Here is a 19,864-nt window from a genome sequence, read left to right on the forward strand (position 1 = left end):
GAATTTTCTGTATTGCAGCATAAACGTGGCTTTAGACTTTATCAGGTTTTTCACATAAGTCCTAAAAAATGAAGAGACTAAGACCTCACACTTGGTTGACTATTTGAGAAATAAATCCAGTATTGCATAACTATGATAACAAAAGTATGACAAGCTTTAGAATTGGCTGATAGTGAAAGATGAAGTGTAGGACAGCATAAAGAAAAGGAGATTGCTGAAAATGTTAGGAATGTCCTCCCAGCGGGACATGCCTGGAAAACTTCCAGAGACATGCATCCAGAAAGCATCCTGCTGTCAGGAAGAAACTCTCCAGTGCTGTTAGTAGTTCCTGCTGCAGCTGGTTATGTTCCACCTGGTTCTTTCTAACCACGTCTTCTAGCTTGGAGATTCTCTCTTTGACTTTTGTAATTCTGCTTCTGAGATTAACTTTCCTGAAGCCCTCGTAGCTGAAGAGAGGAAGAGAAGCTCTTGTAACTTCAGGTCTATTTGACTCGAAGGCCACAGCAGGGTTAACGGTTTTGTTGACAGCATCAGTACCACTTTTAATGATGTTCATGTCTTAAAGCTAGAATCTCAAGGATAGTTCATATGTTGGTCAGATCAGCTACTACGTTATCCTTTAGAGGACCTTTAGCTATAACAGGTGTCAGACATATCCTTTGATAGTGTTGATGATTAGGAGTCTGATTACAAGTGAAGTAATAACTTTTCTGACTCATTCAAGCTTTCAAACTCAATTAAAACCAAAATAAACTCAACCCGATGACATTAAAACTTTGACCCAGGTTATGGAAAACATGGTAAGCACCGCCTCAAACTAAATAGCCATCTTGATTGGGTGTACCACATGACCTCGGTGAACTTCAACAGACCAATAAAATGAAAGGGTCATCTCTCAGGTGAGCTCCTCGGTAACAAGACTACCTGATATTTAAACTCCTCCGCTTGATACAAAGCCTGTGGTGGTCAACTGGCGCAGTTGCAGTCACGCAGCAAATGGCTAAACGTGCTGCGAACACATGGCTGACAGGTACAAATGCGCAGCAAACAGCTCAATGTGCTGGAAGCACCCGAAAGATGCAAACTCCACAACACAGAAAACAAATTCAACAGAAAAATGCTGCAAATACCAAAAACATCAGCAAATAAGAAATGCTACAAACTCGCTCCACAAAACAGAAGCGTGTCAGACCACTCAGGGGACTCGAGGTTGGATATTCACGCTCCATGGATTCAGTGGTGTCTTCCTGCCATTTGACCCGGTGCTGGCAGTGAGATGTCGGTCAGCTCACCTCCGTGTGCTCCTTCCTCCTAAACACGGGAGTTCACTTAGGGACCATCAACAAATTACTGAACCAATGACACATGAAAAACAAAACTTAAATAATCCCATGTTATGTGAACTTCTGACCAAGAGTTAATGTTGCTAGACTGGACAAATAGCACACAGCCATCTAATGAAACAATTCAGCATTCATTTTTCATCACCTGGTCTCACATCACATGGATCCATTGAGAAAAAAGCATTAATTTCTCATAAACATATTAGGAAAAAATAAAAAATGCTTTAAAATCAAATACAATTAGGTGTGTCTTATTTGTCCAGTGCACAAGGTTATAGCCTGAAGGTGCCAATGGAACCACATCAATTGCAAAGCGCTTCATACTACAATCATTCACCCATTCACACACTGATTGTGGTGAGCTACATTGTAGCCACAGCTGCCCTGGGGCAGACTGACAGAAGTGAGGCTGCCATCACACCGGTGCCACTGAACCTTCTGACCACCGCCAGTAGGCAAGGTGAGTGAAGTATCGTATCTTGCCCAAGGACATAACGGCTGAGACTGACGGAGCAGGGCCTCGAACCAGCAACCCTCCGATTACAGGATAAACCCCTACCTCCTGAGCCACTGCTGCCTCATCTCTCAAAAAAGAGAGATGAGACCCTGAGGTTCCAAAACCAGATACCCTCCTCACCATGGCTGCACCTTAAGTTCCTGTCCATGAGCACCGCACACAGAATTGCAGAGAAAGGTGTAGCCCAAGTGAAGTCCAACCCACACTGGAAACAAATCTGACCTTGTTCCGAGAATAAAAACAGTTCTTGCTTTGGTCATACAGGGACCAGATAGCTCTTAAAGTAACAATATAGTTTTTCTTGCTGTTGATCATAATTATTTTGATTGAGCTAAGTAAGTAAGTGATGTAATGGTCATCAGATTATTTGTTTAGGTTTTTTATTGTAACCTGAAAGACTTGGAACTTTGCATTACAGAATGAGTACCTTGAAAAACAACTGAGCAGTAAAGAGAGAGAGCTGGAACTTCACAAGACTGAGTTTCAGGGTAAATGTAAGTATGGTTTGCTTTCGGAGTTTGTTTTTGATTCCAGTTCGTTAGATTTATTATTTTTGTCATTTTCAAAATTCTGTTATTAAGATCAAATGAATGTAATCTATCAAAAGCATTTGCTTTGCCTTTACTGTTTGTGAACTCACAGTGGAAGAACTGTCCAAAGTAAAGACAGATCTGGAGGCTGCGCTGAGAGATGTCCTTCACACTATGAGGAGTAACCAAGAGTCAAGTGATGATGCCGTTCCCAGTCGGATAAAGTTGGCTAATGTAAGTATCTCTTCTAATAAATGAGATTGTTAGATACTGTTTTTTTTAATAGCATGAGACATAAGAAGTTTAGATCAAATTTTGTTTGTCCAACCAAAACCTCTATACTTTGTACATGCAGCTTATTGAACTTGGACAGTTTCCCTCACTGAGATCAAGCGATTGTTCTGGCCAAGAGAAGCAGCAGGAAAGAAAACTAAAACAACCTGTCCATAGTACAACCCCAACTCAGGAAAAAGTTAAGATGTTGGGTAAAATGGAAATGAAAGCAGAATGCCATGGCTTGCAAATCTCATAAACCCATATTTTATTCACAATGGAACATAGTAAACACGCCAAATGTTTAACTGCTTGCCTGCAGTTCAGACCTCTAAGCAATTGAAAACATTTGGAGCGTCATGAAACAAAAAATCCAGCAAAGAAGACCCAAGACTGTTGAAACAGCTAGAATCCTACATCTGACAAGAATGGGACAACATTCCTCCCAAAACCTCCAGCAGCTGCTCTCCTCGGTTTCTAGACTTTTACAGACTGTTGTTAAAAGAAGAGGGGATGTTTCACAGCGGGAAACATGGCCCTGTCCCAACTTTTTTTGAAAATGTTGCTATCATCAAACTCCAAACTACATAATTGAAAAAACAATAGTTTCTCAGTTTAAACATTAGATATGTTTACTATGTTCCATTATGGATAAAATATGGGTTTATCGGACTGGCAAATCATTGCATTCTGTTTTTCTAAACATTTTACTCATTGTTACAACCTTGTCAGAGTTCACCCAAAATAAGTTCACAAGCTTTCAAGTTGGTATACAGAACACAACACAACCAAAGTGACTCCTGTCAGTTTGTCTATACAGCAATAAACACAACCTCAGAACAAGTGGTTTCCAAACTTCCAACCATTTGTGGTTGTAAATTGGTTTGTAAGTTGTAGATTTTTGCTTCCAGTTGTTTTAATTACACATTTTACATTTAACTGTAATTTATTGTCCAATTTTAAGAAAGGGCGCACAATACTTCCACCGTGTATCAGTATCGCAATATCAGTGTGCGCAGTTTCGATATTGCGAATGACTCCAAGAAACAGCAGAAACATACTGCATCCCAAAAATACAGATTTAGGAAGCAGATGGATCCCCGACTCCTCAAAATGCCCACAGGCGGCACATGGAGAGTGCTGTGAACATGGTAATGACCAAATATGTGTGTATCTCAAAACTGATATTGTCATCACAATATTTTGCAAACGCATGCTTTCCTAATGTTTTGCAGCCCTACTTTTAAGCAAAACAAAACAAAAAAAAGAAACCCTCAACATAACCTTTTTTTTCCCCCTGTCCTGCAGAACAGCTGTGCCTCCTTTGAGAGCATTCATCTTGTTTATTTTATTTGGAGCTGTAACTCTGTTTTCATCTTGATTTTTAACTTAGTATTCTGGTTAGTTTTACTATATGCTTATGTGTGTACCTGCAGGTCTGAGTCTTGTCACTTTATATCGTTTTCTGTATCTCCTCTTTAAGAGGTTTGAATGTTTGATCTGTGATTTAGTATTTAAATGTAAATTTATCTTCAAAGATAAATCTGATAAAACTTGGAAAGGTTTGGAAAAATCCCTAGCTGTTCCTATAGTTGCACCTAAAGTAGTCTCATCTGATTGCTCTATAATCAAATTTTATTTCATTCATTTCTTTGGGTGTTATGTGGACTCTTTGGACAGATATTTCCTGAACTTTATTTTCTCAAGTCCATTTAACTTGAAATCAACAAACACAGTAGGATTTGCTAATTGTCGTGCTAAATCAGACTAACTAACATTAGCAATGCATGGACAAGAATGTATTTCTCTGTGTTTTATTCATTCGAACACAGAGAGGACATTTCCTAATAGAGGAAGTTCAGTACAACGTGTAAGACTGACTTACTGAGATACAAACTAACAAAAGTTTATTACTACAGCTGTCACAGCTATACACCTGTGAGTCAACCATACTGGATTTTGAGTGTAGAGATGGTCAGGAATCTGAGCCAGAATTTTGACTTTTGTTGTGAGAATGTTCCAGTTGACTTTTCCAACTTGGAACTTGGAAATTCCAGCATCAATGTCCAAATGGAACTTACTATTAATCTTAAAAAAAATTAACAGCTGAGGTCCAGAGCTGAATAAATCCTGTGATACATTACGGTGGAATTTGTTGTCTATTTTTGAACACCTGAGGTGACATTTGAATAATTTTAGTACCTGGTAAAGACCAAACCATTTTTATTGTTATTCTGATACATTAAACCATAGAACTGACAGAGGGTGAACTTCTATATCACTCACTGCAGTTATGTATTTATTTATAGTTTTTGGTTTTTCCAGAGACATTACAAAAGCTATGCTACATATCAAATAATACAGCTGTTGGTTTTTATTTTTTTAGTTCTGGCTAATTTGCAGTCTTTTAAAAATATAGACTTAAAAAAACAAAACTAGAAAGAAACTAATCACGAAATAGTTTTAAAATACACATGCACACACAGAAAAAATACAAACAAAAAAACGAGGAGAAGAAAAGAATTATTCTGCATATTCTTTGAGTTAATTTATGTTCACAGGATCATCTTTCTTTCAGCTGCTGTTTTTGTATGAGAATTAAAAACTCTAAAATATGTCAACTTTGTTTAATTGTTGCTGGCAAACTATTTCAAACCCAAGGATCTCCAAAGTAAAAGGAAGATTGTCCGAAAGGCCTGCATGGGCCAACATGATCTTATTGGACAAAAGAGCAAGTTTTATGCTTAAATTCCCATGGAAACAAGAGTTTTGTAGTAGTATTTATTTTCATGTTGTCCAGTGAATTGCTTGGCAACTCAACACACAACAAATGCAGCAAGGTACAGATGACAAATTTAGGTCCAATCTTTAAATCATCCAATAAGTCACATCAGTGACAACAGAGGAAGATTTTTTTTCAGCTACAGATATAATCAGGAGGAAGTCTGCACAAGTATCAGGTTGCAGACACAGGCTAACAGATTATGGTAAATATGTCCAAAACCTCTGTTTTTTGATTTTTCTTCTAAAGGGGATGTAATGAATTAGTTATGATGAGATGCAGGCAATACTTTAAAGGTGAAATGAAAAGTGTGTTGAAGCTACTATATATATATATTTATTTTTTTGTTTGTTTGTTTTTTTTAGTCATAAAAGATGCTTGTTTTCAGAGTATTGCATATTAAACATTTTACACTAATGTAAAATTATAAAGATCGAAAAAAAACCTAACCCTAACCCTTTTCAACATTTTCCATGATCACTCAGAAGTGTAACATATTGAGAGCCAAGCACAGGAACGCCAACAAGGCAGTAAATATCAAATACAGATAGTGTGGGGGTGAAATGGTTCAGTGTATTGTAATTAATTGTGTAAACCGACCCAAAACTCCAACAGCTGAGTCATTCTTCAGCTTCTCAAAGGACAAGAAGGTTTGATGGATGTGGTTAGTTTAGCTCCTGGTGAAAATTACAACCCAAAGTCTGGTGACTGACTGTGGAGTTAATGTTTTGAAGAGGACCACCTGAAATACAAACCTTCAATAAAAGAACCACCGCCTGTTGGACTGGCACCCACCGTCTCCCGCAGTCCGGATGGGAAACTCCTTGAAGACGGTGTGACATCAGTGTAAAGCTCGGGTTCCTCTTGTGGAATGTGGGGCTTCAGTTCCTCACAGCATCCCTCCAGAAAAAAAAAAAAAAAAAAGAAATGGTTTTCAAACTGGTATTGTTGTTAACAAAACTTGACTTCTTCTGCTGCTTCCATTTTCTCTAATAAACACTGACAGTAACCTCCTCAGTGTCCTACAGCAGTCTGCCGCAGCACCTCCTATGTCACCAACCAAGGAGGTAACTCTGCCCACACAATCAGCCCACTTTGGGATTGTGACACAAAAACAAGCCATTAACGTTTTAAATCAGAGAAATGGACAACTGAAATATTTTATGATGGCGTTTAACTAAAAGAAAAACATGAAAACTCATTATTTTCACATTTTATTTCATTTCACCTTTAAATAATCTTGGTTGCTGTGTTTGTTATTTATCAGCTGTTGTCTTTGGTTCTTGTATTAACCACATACTTCTCATCACAGGCTGCAGAAGTAAGTAGCCTGGGTGGGCATTCTGAGTCAGACCTCAAGACCCAAATGCATCGGCTGGTGGGGAGAAATGAAGAACTGAGGCAGGAGTTAAAATCATCCCGACAGGAGGCAACCAGCTGCTTCAGTCAACTTGTCAAAGCCAAAGAAAAGGTATAAATATAAGGTGGAAAATCGCAGTGACGAACTAGTAATGATAGTTTATTTTGTTTTTAATTAAACTCACTTTAGTAGCTTTTTTGTAGCTAGTCTTTTAGCAAGAAAGCAAAGTTGGGTAAGTTCTTCAAGTTGGTGTGTAGTTAACAAAAAAACATGACAAACACATACCAGACAGGGGATGGAAGAATAAATGGACTGGGGCTGATGAGGTGGTGACCAGTGGTGACAGGTGAGACTAATGATTATAGGGAACAGGTGTGAATGGGAGAAGCAGAACTGTCTTCACTTCCTTCCATTGTTCAAAATTGAATCCAAAATGTAGGTCTTTGTGGGCGCTGTCACTGTTGTATTTTTGAACCCAGAGGCTGTGCACCTTTGATATGAAAGTCCTGCTTACACACTTTCCTTTTGGTATTGGTAAGAGGGTATCTGTAAAGAACCCATGTGAATTGGGGGCTCATAGGTGAGCCCATTGCTTTTCCCAAAAGACACTAAGCTTGTCCCTTGGATGAAGGACACAATGTCTGAAACACTTACTGTTCTAAGCTTCTCGGGGTCCATGTAGGGTTCCTGCAGAATCCTTTCTCTTTGACTGCTCAGAGCCAAACCATAGCTTAAAATAGTGCAAAGAGGTCTGTAATTGACTGCTACAGGCATCACACAAACCATTGTCATGGAGTCCCATCACCCTTTTATGGTGGTTGATCAGGTCATGCCTGATTAGAACTCCAACCAGTGTACTTACACATTTCCTTGTCAGGGCAATAAGAGCTTTCCTGAACCGTGGGTTTGGGACTTTAATCAGTTCCCACGGTTCAGCTTCCTCTAGCAGATTAAGTATTGACATGTAATCTAGGCCTGAAGGGTAGTCCTGCAGACTACTGTTGAAATACCTACAACAGGCTTTGGTCTTTCAAAGTGAACCTGGTTACCAGCTTTTGCAAGGTAGTCAGCTCTTTCATTATCATTAATACTAGGATTTCCCAGTACCCATTTAACAGTAACATTATCTCTCCCCAGTTGATTGACTGCCTCATCACACTCCCAAACCAGTGATGATGTAAAGTGTGGCCCTTGGAGAGCTCTAATAAATATTTTTTAAAATCAATTTCTCTCTGTATACATTGAATGTTGAAAGATGCCATACACTGGCAGATTGCATATCTCTACAGTTGCAAAACCACACAGTGGGTACATGTATTCTTTTTCACTATGGTTGTGCAACATCAGCACCCTTGCACCCACTGACTCCTTCAAAAGGGATCCATCTGTAAAACAGTAGAAACAATTGGAGGACAGATTTATCCTTGAGAAGTTGCTCCAAGCAGATCTATCTTGAATCTCTGCCTGAAAACTTGGCTCAAAGTTGTATTTTTTGACCATACTGTCTCAAGGTCCTTCTTTTGCTAGAGCAGCAGCAACTGCCCGGTCCAAGATTTGAGTATTCTGCAAGCCTGAAAAGCTTATCCACTTACCAAACTGGTGTAACCTTATTGATACGGCCTCACCCAAGATATGCAAATCCAGTAGGACTTCAAGGGTTGTAATGGGTGTTGTTCTAATGGAACCTGAGATGCTCAGGCAGACCATTCGTTGCACACGGGTGAGCATCACTCTTGACACTCCTAATTGGACCACCACACTAAAGCAGCATAGCATAGGGTGTACTATGGCCACATAGATTCATCTGACAACCTTTGGGGTGGCACCCCAACAACTGCTCGCAATTCTTAGGCACTAATGTAAGCACATTGTGGCCTTCCTTCACTTTTCATCCACATGTCTTTTCCAATTAAGCTTAACCGACTCTTGCAAGGAATGTTCTACTCCCTCCAACTTTGGAGGTGAGTAACACCTGCCAGTGTCCTTTGGAGGAAACTTCATTTACCAAGTCCATAGTCCTGACTGATATATCAGTGACCTCCTCCCTATTAACAGTATAAAAGGTACATTGCTTTTATTAAAGACAAACAGGTCTTCTGCCAGCAAATATTCCAACAGAGGCTTGCCTCTAAGGTTGATATCAGAGTTTCCCCAACACGTGTGATGGAAGTTGGCATCACAACCAATAAGTACTAGTAGGCCGCTTGCTTTAGCATAATCAACTATTGCCATAAATTCTTGTGATGGAGGTGGCTGCTGTGAATTGAACAGCAGATAAAAAGAGGCTGCAATAACTGATCTGAACTCGCCATTTGATTGAATGTCCAATTGCACTGCTACAGCATCAGCCGTTGTTAGGTGAGGCAGTGCAATGTGTCTCACACCTCTTGTCAGGGCTATTGCTGCTCTGGGTCTATGGTTGCTCACGTCATACAAAAGTGTTCTCCCAGGGAATCCCACACCTCCTACCATTAACCTGCATAATCCAAGGCTCTTGGATGAGAGCTATGCCTGTGTGCATCTTGTTAAGCTGAGTACACAGCAGTATATTGGCTTCCTTGCAGTAATGCAGATTGCTCTGTATGAATTCCATCATCCCCACAGCCACAGAGAGACTGAGAGGTTTGGTGGGATTCACTACTCTGCCCCTCTTATCACTTTACCACTGACCTTAAAGGACAGCCGGTACAGCTCATAGTAGTTCCCCAGGTCTGCTACAACATCTAAAGAGTTTTTATCCATGTCAAGAAGCAAAAATTGACCATAATTCTGCCGCTTAACATGAATCACCCTCCAGACATCTTTCTGCAGACCCAGGTTCTGTTTCCAGAGTCAGCGCAGAACCACCTGGGGTTTTGCAGGTTTCCCAGGCACCAACATGCGGTAACGGACCCTTTTGACAGAGAATCCACGATTCTCCCATCTCAGAATCTTAGAGACAGCACATATGAGCCAGTCCATGGCAGGCTCATCAGATCAGGTCACACAAAAAGTGCCCTGAACAAGAACTAACTCACTGAACTGTGGCAACCAGATGGAGCATTACCGGGCTGGCCTGCACAGGCTCACTCTCCTCTTATGTTACAGGTCTATGTAGGTCATCATTTGGGAAGATCCTGACCTTCAAGCCCCCACCAGCAACCCAGCAGCCAGTGTTATTTAAAGCTTGTTGCAGTGTGTCTTTGGGTCTCAGGCGCTGCCTGGAGTTGAGGCCACAGCCCTCTTTCTCTTACGAGTAGAAGGCCCAGCCCCATCTCCAGCACTGTTTTTTAATATGCTGGGTCTAGGTTTGTTAGCTGCTGAGCTATTATGAGGCTGATTTGCCAGCTCATCCTCCCCATCAGCCAAGCTAGAGGAAGGAGAGGAATGCTTTTTCTTCCTGCTTTTCATCTTCTTCTTTTTCTGATCTTGAAGGGAGACAGCCCTCTAAGTTTTCTGAAAGTGCATCTCCCCCTTTGACCTCTTCTCCATCAGAGGACCCCAACAACAATTGTGTCCTCATCACCTGGAGACCCCAGCAGCCATGAGGCCCAGACCACTGCTCAATGGAGTGCAGTTAAGTGGCTACCCTCGCACTGGTTACTCCCGGTAGACCCAGCAACAGCGGAGGCAGAAGCCCCCACCATTGCTGATCCCCTAGGCATGGAGCCCTTCATTTGTCCAGAGCCTGACACATGGGCATCAGTGTCAGAGGCTGGTGTAAAGGTTCCAGTTGCTGTGCTGCTGGCCTGCCCAGGCTGGACCCCTACCAGACCAGGCCAGAGGGCTGGTCACACAACCACCTGCAATGCCTGCACACAAGACGCTGCATGCTGAGTCCCTGGAGATTTGAGAATGCCCTTTTGCTGGGAACTGGGAGCCGGTCCCTTGTCCGCTCATTTTAAAATGTCTGTCAACTTACCATCCACCAGGTGTGGATGGCTAACGATTGTTGGCAGTGCCCAGGTTTTACGTCAGAGTTTCCCTTCTTCTTCCTGCCGAGGCAATAGAGCACCATCTGCATTGCTGCTTTTGGTCTGCGGCACCCTATTGCCTTTTGGCTTATTCAGGCACACCCCTGTACACCAATAACAGGAATCCACCACCATGGGGATCGTGCCTCCATTCAGTGCAGTCTCAGTGTGAGCTACACACCCTCCAAAATCCCTAAATGACAGATACACTTTTAATCACAATGTAATATGACATTTTTCTTAAAGCCTCAAACAACTAATTGAAACTAAACGATTTTTTTTTTTAATATATATTGTTTGAACAAACAGCAACAAGGTAGGAACTACTTGAATAAGCAAAAACAAACACCAAGCAAAAGAAATCTGAAGTGCATTTTGTATTTTTCAGTCAGGAAAACGTCCAATTTGTTTTACATGGAGGAGTGGGACTTAAAACATGTACTGCACTGCAGCCAGCTCACTGAGGGCATTCATTCTGTGTGGTTTCAGCTTCCTGGTACTACTCTTCTCTCTAGTTATAGTATATCTCAATGAGTCCACTCCTTACTGTTCAGCCGGCACCTGACCCGGATAGACGGGATGACAAACAGAAAATTATCTCTCTTTACTGTAGGAAAAGTTTGCCAGCTGGAAGAGCTTTTACCAAATGCGATTAACGGTCAAACTGATCATGACTGAGGTGGACAAATGTGAGTGGGACAGGCAGCAGATAAACCAGATAATAATACAGCTGAATGGTGTGTAAACTCTGATTTGTCACAACTTGTGCCCACATGTCAATGTGGACTGAATGGGAGGTCGGGGGGTTAGAACATATTTTCTCCGCCAAAGGGGATGTTTCAGACAGTTAGTTGTTTTTTTCGCTTTGTATATGTAAGCCTATGTTTACTTGACTGTCTCTACAAATACCTGATCTGATTCCAATAAAAATGTCTTGTTCCTTGGGTTGCAGGCGACTCTTTTGAAGCAGGCAAAAGAACTGCTTTATGTAAACAAGGCATTTTAGTGAAACTGAAGGAGGTAGTAAATTAAGAAGTGTGACTGATAAGCTTTCTTTGACATTTTCATCACTTTTGCCTGTCAGGTAAGCACTCTAGAAGATGAATTGGAGCTTCTCAGGAAGTCAGGCACCAGCAGAGTCCTCCCTCGACCTTTGACCCTCCCTGGGGGCCTGGGGCCCAGCAGCATAGAGGTCATCAGCTCCCTGAATGAGTACGCTGTACGGCTTCTTCAGGTCAGTGTCCTTTGAAGACTCAGACTGAGCTAACTGTAAATCAACTGGGGGACCACTTAAGAAAAAAAATTGTTATTTAGGAGCTGAAAAACAAAGAGGAGAAGATTAAGAAACTCACAGGAACTCTGGAAGAATACAGAGAGAAGTTTGCAGTCATTAGTCATCAACAGGGACTCCTCTATAAGGAATATCTCAGGTGAGTTCACAGGATAGAGACTAAGTATCACCTAATGCAGAAAACTATTAAAACCTTTTTTATTGTTTTTTTCAGTGAGAAAGCAGAGTGGCAAAAGGAGAAAGAGGCATTCACAGAGGTGAAGAATAAGTTAGAGGAGCAAAAGCAGGTGGACGATGTGAAAATTCAACAGTTTAATGTAAGTAGGATAAATAAATACTTACAAGATATTTCAAGTTTTAAACTTTGGCAAGTACGGAGATACAGTAGGGTTAAAGGAGTAGTTCAAATGTTTTACAATTGGGTTTAGTGGAAAGGTTACAAACAATTAATCTCTTACCTGCTGTGGATAGCTCTTTATTGACCTCAGTTTGGAAAAATAGGGTTTAATTCTGACTGAATTGCAGAGCTAACCACGAGTCCAAGTCATGCCAAGAACAAAGGAAACTGCTGCCATCTTAAAACAACTTACATTGCACATTTAGTGCGAATGCTATTTTATAAACTTTTACACCCCCATTAACTTTTCATTATCTGATTATTTGGTCAAAAATATTGTGATATTTTTGACAAAAGTGCTTCAGCTAGGTGCTGTTGCTGCTATTTGTGCTTGGAAAGAACCCCAGAACTCTTTGTAAATAACTGTGTTGTGCAAAACTGATGGTGGTGTAAAAGGTATATGAAAATTGTGTTTTTATCTAACAGTGCCTGGAAATGGATTTTTTTTTTCCACAACAGCATAAACCAGTGGGGAAATTTTGAGTTTGGAGCTATTTTAGATCAACAGTTATCCATTTTATCCCTTGCCACGTTCATCTTTTAGCTTCTCAATCCTGTCAGAATTAAATTCTAGCTCTCCAGACTAAGGCCATTCAAAGAGCTCTCTACAACAGGTAAGATTCACCACAGAACCACACTTGAAATGAAATATCACCATGACACTTTATGTTCAGCAAATGTGAAACATAAATCAGGGGAACCTGACAAGAAGACTAGTGAGGATCTTAGACAGCACATGTTCCATCATGTGTAACAACTCTGGTTTTATTTTATTTTTCAATAAATGCATAGAGAGAAAAAAAACAAGTCAACAAATATGAGCCTCACAAGTAAAGAAGGAAGATCTATTCAGGTGGAGGCAGTTTATCTGAACTCCTGGGTTTCATTCATCAGGACCTGCTGAACAATCTTCAGAAGACCCCTGAGGAAATCAAAAGACAGTTGAGCGAAGCGTTTCGCAAACTGACCATCTTGAAAGTTAATGAGAAGAAACTCACGCGGCGCTACACCACCCTGCTGGAGCGAGAGCAGCACCTCTGCAAGGAAAACAACAAGCTGAGGGATGAAAGCAGCCACATGCAGGCTTCTGTCATCCAGAGGATGGGTTACCTGCAGAGATACAAGGTAGACTCAAGCTGTTTCTGTTTCCCAGTGTTGAGAAGTATCAAGTTTAGGCAAATCAGCCAATTCTTTAAACTGTTGTGCATGAGGTAAAATGAAAACTGCTGCTTCACCCAGATTTCATTTCATGTGCAAATGCAATATTTTTCTATTTAATACCAACAGAGTAAATGTGGAAAAAATGTTTTTATGCACAATTAAAACTAATTAGATTAGAGCGCAAACGTAAAAAGCAAACCAAGAGAACAATTTTTAAAACTATATTTACTGTTTTTTATCTTCATAATATTTGTTTATTGTTCTAGTAGAAGTCTAAACTTCTTGGTTCTGGTCTTGAACTAAGAGGTCTTTTGAGCTGCTATACATGAGAGGGTTTGAGTTCTCTAAAACATTCTATAGTTTTTTTATTTGTTTCATGAGAGAAAGTGTGTTTTCCTTGAAAAACATTTTTTGGAAAAAATCTTGTAATGTACTAGACTATTTTTAGGCAAAGCTAAAGACAGTCATCTCGTTAGCCATTTTTTGGGGATATTCATGAGGTCTCAGGGTGCTATTTTGGATGTCATCCTCCCCACATTATGAGACTTACACCTCTGTGCTTAGTGATCTTAAACAGGTTCATATTAAACATGTTGGAGCCCTTAAAAGGAAAATAAATTCAACTCTGTGGGGTTTTTTACCTCTTAGTTAGACCCACAATCGAGTTCACATCGACTTTTAGCTGGTCAGAATCTTATAAGATCCTTGTGCATATTTGTGATATATATATATATTATGTGGAGCCATGTCTCACAATTGGACATTAACATAATTCTACTGAGCCTGAGGCCTTTCTGGGTGGAGTTTGCATGTTCTCCCTGTGCACACGTGGGTTTACTCCGGGTACTCCGGTTTCCTCCCACAGACCAAAAAACATGCATGTTAGGTTAATTGATGACTCTAAAATTGTCCCTAGGTGTGAGTGACAGTGTGAATGGTTGTTTGTCTCGTTCGTCTATATGTGGCCCTGCGATGGACTTGCGACCTGTCCAGGGTGTCCCCCGCCTCTCGCACAGTGACTGCTGGGGATAGGCACCAGCTACCCGCGACCCGGAATGGAGAAGCGGTTAAAGAAAATGGATGGATGGATGGATAATTCTACTGAACTTTGCCATTTCTGTTTTCTGAAAAGTTGATACGCTTTTTTTATTTAGAACAAAAACTTAATTATGTAATTATTTCATTTTTTACTTAACAAAAACCATTACCAAATAAATATATATGTATATACATTTTAGGTTGTATTCAGACCTGACACATTTGGTCCGTTTTAATCGAAGCAGAGTTTTTCTTTCCAGCGTTGGTCTGGACTTTTTGTGCAGGTGTGAATACAGTCATGCAAACTCCGGTGCGGATCAAACAACCAGACCGAGACCCGCTTTTTGAGGTGGTCTCGGTCCACTTCCAAACGAACTCTGGTGCGGTTCGCTTCTGGTGTGAATACAGACCGGACTTGAACCGAACTAACTACGTAAAGCATGTGCCTTTTTGGACTTCACGGGCCACCGTTGCTAGTATGTTGTGTGTCAGAGTGCACAGAGCATCTTGTCTTCTTCGAGTTGCGGCATGCATTTGCCGGCGCAGTTCCAAAATTAGAAGTAAAACGTCATTAAACCGACGTCGAATGAGCTGCTCTTGAATTTCAAAATGGTACTGTAATTGTACCAACAGAATGAATGTGCACATAACAAATACAGCACTCACAACTTCCATCTTTATTTCCGGGTCTGTGCTCTGTGCTCCAACCACTGCCCCCGTCTTTCTGTCCAATGGGAGCAATGACCATCACCCACATGGCTCTGCTTACAAAAAAGCACAATGTGAATGCAAACCGCACCAAACGAAAATAATAAAGTACACTTTTGGTCCGGACCAAACAAGCGGACCAAAGGACTTTCCTGGTTTGAATACACCCTTAGTGTCTTTGCCAAATAACTTTGTTGTGTTTACAAAAGACAAATTTACTTTGATGCCAACAAAAGAGAACAAATTTTAGAAGAGATGCAAAGAAAGAAAAAACTAAATTGGAATGAGCAATTCACAATGTTCTGAAAGACTATAATCTGTTAGATTAACTGATGACAGGTTTGGGTATCAGGATTGGATATAAATAAAAAATGAGCCCTCAACTTAAGGTCAGGTCTTGACTTATCAAAGGTATCTGTGGCTTTTGCAGCTTCTGATCAGGAGCAATCCTTGACTATTTGTCTAATTCTCAAATCCCAAACAGTGGAATGCCTACTACTGGCAATTTAACAGTGTCTCACTGCACTTGTGTAGGTGCCCCACTTTTGAAGTATTTCACTTCCATTTAGACATTAAAAGAAACATCCATGTTCATGTAAAAAACTGCCAGGGCAAAAAGCACCCGATTCCAAAAGATTAGTATAGTAACGATTCACAACTAGCATACAACATTTACAGTCTCCTGAGGGATGAGAGTATTTGCATCTCGAGAAGAAACAGAAGAAAAGGAGCAACCTGCTGCACTGCTGCCTTTTTTAAAAAAGAGGGTAGGTGTATCAGCAAAGGTAAAATTCACCCTCTCTTACAATGATTAGGTAAAATAACGTGACCAGAGGCGTTATGTATGAACAGTGCGTATGCACAAAAAGGTTGCGTATGCCATGTTCCTGGCACGCGTGAAAGTGTGCGTAAATATACACACTTTTGACCTGAATTTGTGGACTACACTTAAACCTTTTGAGCCAACAGTACTGAAACTTGCCTGAATACACTGAAATATGACTCCTTTGGTTTTCTGAACTCGAGGTATTTGAACACAACGTTATCTTATGAGTTTGAGCCTTTATGGTTTAAAGCCAAACGATGAAAGTGAACCACATTTAACCTCAAACAATGATGGAAACAACTCAACCCACTGTAAACTGTCAAGTTTTCTCTATTTTTGTCACATGTTGATGTAAACATGCATCAGTAAACACATGCTTGAAAGGCACACAGACAGCTGAGGTTCATAAAATGCATTAATAAGCACTTCCATTCTCACTGAGAAGAAAATGTCTTGGATCAGCATATTAATTCAGAACACTAAGTCCTAAGGTCGATGAGGTTTAGACAATGACCTATGCCTATAAATAGCTGCATAAAGTCCTTTGTAATTGTAGAACAATGGCAGCTTTGGCCCTGCTGGAGGGCATTGCAAGTGGAAGAATTGGGATGGAGTGTGTTTTCAGAGATCACACAGACCTGCTGACACATAGTGACGCCTGGCTTATTATGTGATTCAGAGTGCTCAGGGCCATTCTTTTAAAATCTCTTCGCTGACTTGGTCCCAGTATTACACAGAAAAACTAGGAGGAGCTGTGCATTGCTGCTGTCAGTTCAAGTCCTCACCACGCTGGGGTTCCTTGCAACCAGAGCCTTTCAGAGGGAGCTGGCTGACAGGTGGGGTGTTTCACAGTTGTCCCTGAGCCGTGACATGCTGGCTGTACATATATCAAGCTTTCCTACAGCTTGGGGCTCTTTTCTTGACATCAACTATTCAATAAATAAGCCTCTAAGTTCTATCAAATTCTTGAGTTCCTCTGTGTTTACAGTAATTATGTTATTAAACGTGTAAATTTGGAAATACCTCAGCCTCAGAAGCAAACTGCTGGTTCACTTCATTCTTTTACAGTAATAGTGTGTAATTCATCTACAGTGAGTGGTAAATGGCCTGCACTTGTATAGTGCTTTATCTAGTCCAAGGACCCCAAAGCGCTCAGTCATTACAATCAGTCATTCACCCATTCATTCGCACACTGATGGTGGTAAGCTACATTGTAGCCACAGCTGCTCTGGGGCAGACAGACAGAAGTGAGGCTGCCATTACACCGGCACCACCAAACTCTCTGACCACAACCAGTTGGCAAGGCAGATGAAGTGTTTTGCCCAAGGACACATTGGCTGAGACAGACAGAGTGGGGGTTCGAACCAGCAACCCACCAGTTACAGGACGAACCCCTACCTCTTCAGCCTGGTCCTCATCCAGCAGCTACTTCTCTGAGCTCCATATAATTTGACAAAATGATTACTGGACTGGGGTGTTTATAAAGTACAGATTTGTTAATTATCATTGTCAGCTTTGCACAACAGCCTCACAGTTGTCTAGTGGCAGTTGCAAGTGTCAAAAATTTGCAGTTCTGTCACAAGAATGTCACGCAACAGTGGTGCGATAGTTTTTCATAATTGTGTTATTTCAGTGTGATTCCAAGTGAAAATTTGCCTAGCAAATTGCAATTTTGTGTCTCCAACTAGCTGCCAGCAGTTGCAGCCAGTGAAATACTACCTTTAGTCTTTCCAAGCAAGGGTGGATTGTGGCCCCCACTTTTCTTCATCAGAAAATCAGTCAGCTGAAACTCTCTTTCTATGCAATATTGTAAAGAAATTGGGTCTTTCAACACCTACAATGCATAATATTGTGATAAGATTCAAGAAGTCTGGGGATATCTCAGTCACTATAGACCAAGGCCGGAAACCCCCCCTGGAAGTCTGTGACCTTCAAGCTCTCAAGAGACGTGGCACAAGGAACCATCGTGCCACTATGCTTAGTATAGCCACATGGGATTGGGAGTATCTTGAATAAACATTATCACTCAACACAGTCTCCTGCTGGGTCCAGAAGTGTTACCTGAAACTTTATTACCCAAAGTAGGAAGCCGTTAATCAAATCTGTTCAGAAATACATCCGACTTCTGTGTTCACAAGATTATGTCAGATGAGCACAAAGTCAGAAGGTATGTGTTCAGTGGTCATATGAGTCCATGTTTGAGCTGCTTTCAGAATAAAACAGATGTTGGATTCGACATATCAGAGATAAGAAAATCCATCCAGGCTGTTATAAATGAAAGGTGCAAAAGCCAGATTTTGTGATGGTATGGGCGGGGGGTTGTTCATGTCTCACATATGTGTGAATAGATGCAGAGGCATGCATGGGAATGTTGTTGAGAAACGCTTCATCAACACGTCTCCACATGTCAAACCGTTAACATTCTGTTGTCCTGCACATTCTTTGTCTAAAAGTCTGTTTGTACGGAACATAACTTCTTAAAATCACATTTTAAACATGTTCCAAGATTTTTAAAAACTTATTATCAAGATGATAACAAGTAAAACTCATAAACCTTTGACCCAATAAAGTAAACATGTACTGTGGGTTGCAAGTTTTCACTGTCCTTCCTACACGTTCTATTTTGTTGTCTTATGACCCAGAATTTAATTGGATTTTTAATTTAATTAAGAATTCTACAAACTACTTCATAATAATTAAGTTCAAAAGAAAAGAAAACACTTCTAAACTATACGAAACGGAAACGTGTGTTCATATGTATTCAGCCATTGAAAGTAACAACATTTCAGAGCCACCTATTGCAGCAGTGCAAGTCTTCTCAGGTTTGCCTCCATGAGCTTGGTCCATCTAAACACTGAATCTTTAATCAATTTTTCATGACTAAACTGCTCCAGCTCCTTCAAGTTAGATAGGCATCACTCATAAACAAGAATGTTTAAATCAAACCGAAGCTTCTCGGTTGAAATGAGATCTGGGCTTTGACTGGACCATTCCAGGATGGTAGGTGAACCTTCTTCCCACTCTTAAATCTCCTAAAGACAAACGTAATGTTATGCATATAACTACTGTTCCCTGAAGGAGAGGAACGAGGTACAACACATGTACTATGGGATATCACGCTCCCGCGTGTCCTGGCTAAAGACACCTTTAATCACGCCTTTAGGCAAATAACGTGATGACGACAAGTGACAGGCCCCGCCTGCACTTTGTAACCATCCGTCATCACAGTCATTCCTCAGTTCAATAGCCGCTCTTCACCGAGCCCAGCTGAGCAGCGGGGTAGCCATGTGTTGTACCTCGTTCCTCTCCTTCAGGGAACAGTAGTTATATGCATAACATTACGTTCCCTTTCAGTCGATTCACTCGGTACAACACATATACTATGGGACATATATAAACGCCCCGCAGAGCAGTCATCAAACCTGGGTTAATACAGCACACTAGTGCGGCACCTTAGACCCAGCAGAAAGAACGGAGTGAGCCACAGAGGGGACTATCACATCCAAACGATAAAACCAAACAAATGTGTGTGGTGAGGACCAGCTGGCCGCAGCACAGATATCACTCACGGGTACACCTTTAAACAGAGCCCAGGATGTTGCTACACCCCTGTTGGAGTGTGCTTTCACACCATGCGGGATTGGGAGCTCCCTGCTGTTGTAAGCTAGAGAAATAGCTTCCACAA

General features: G+C 40.9%; 1 protein-coding gene across 10 annotated transcripts in view; it reads left to right on the forward strand.

Moving 5' to 3' along the window:
- The window catches only part of cep290 (centrosomal protein 290), an 82,447-nt gene that overhangs the window by 20,093 nt on the left and 42,490 nt on the right, over positions 1-19,864 (forward strand). For all 10 annotated transcript variants that reach the window (XM_017438437.3, XM_017438442.3, XM_017438439.3 and 7 more), the window contains 7 exons: positions 2,279-2,354; positions 2,503-2,624; positions 6,758-6,916; positions 11,843-11,992; positions 12,073-12,188; positions 12,264-12,366; positions 13,341-13,571. In XM_017438437.3, coding sequence (XP_017293926.1) covers positions 2,279-2,354; positions 2,503-2,624; positions 6,758-6,916; positions 11,843-11,992; positions 12,073-12,188; positions 12,264-12,366; positions 13,341-13,571 — 957 coding nt within the window. The remainder of the gene's footprint in view (positions 1-2,278; positions 2,355-2,502; positions 2,625-6,757; positions 6,917-11,842; positions 11,993-12,072; positions 12,189-12,263; positions 12,367-13,340; positions 13,572-19,864) is intronic.

The sequence above is a fragment of the Kryptolebias marmoratus genome, linkage group LG11 (genome assembly GCF_001649575.2).
Source record: "Kryptolebias marmoratus isolate JLee-2015 linkage group LG11, ASM164957v2, whole genome shotgun sequence".
NCBI lineage: Eukaryota > Metazoa > Chordata > Actinopteri > Cyprinodontiformes > Rivulidae > Kryptolebias > Kryptolebias marmoratus.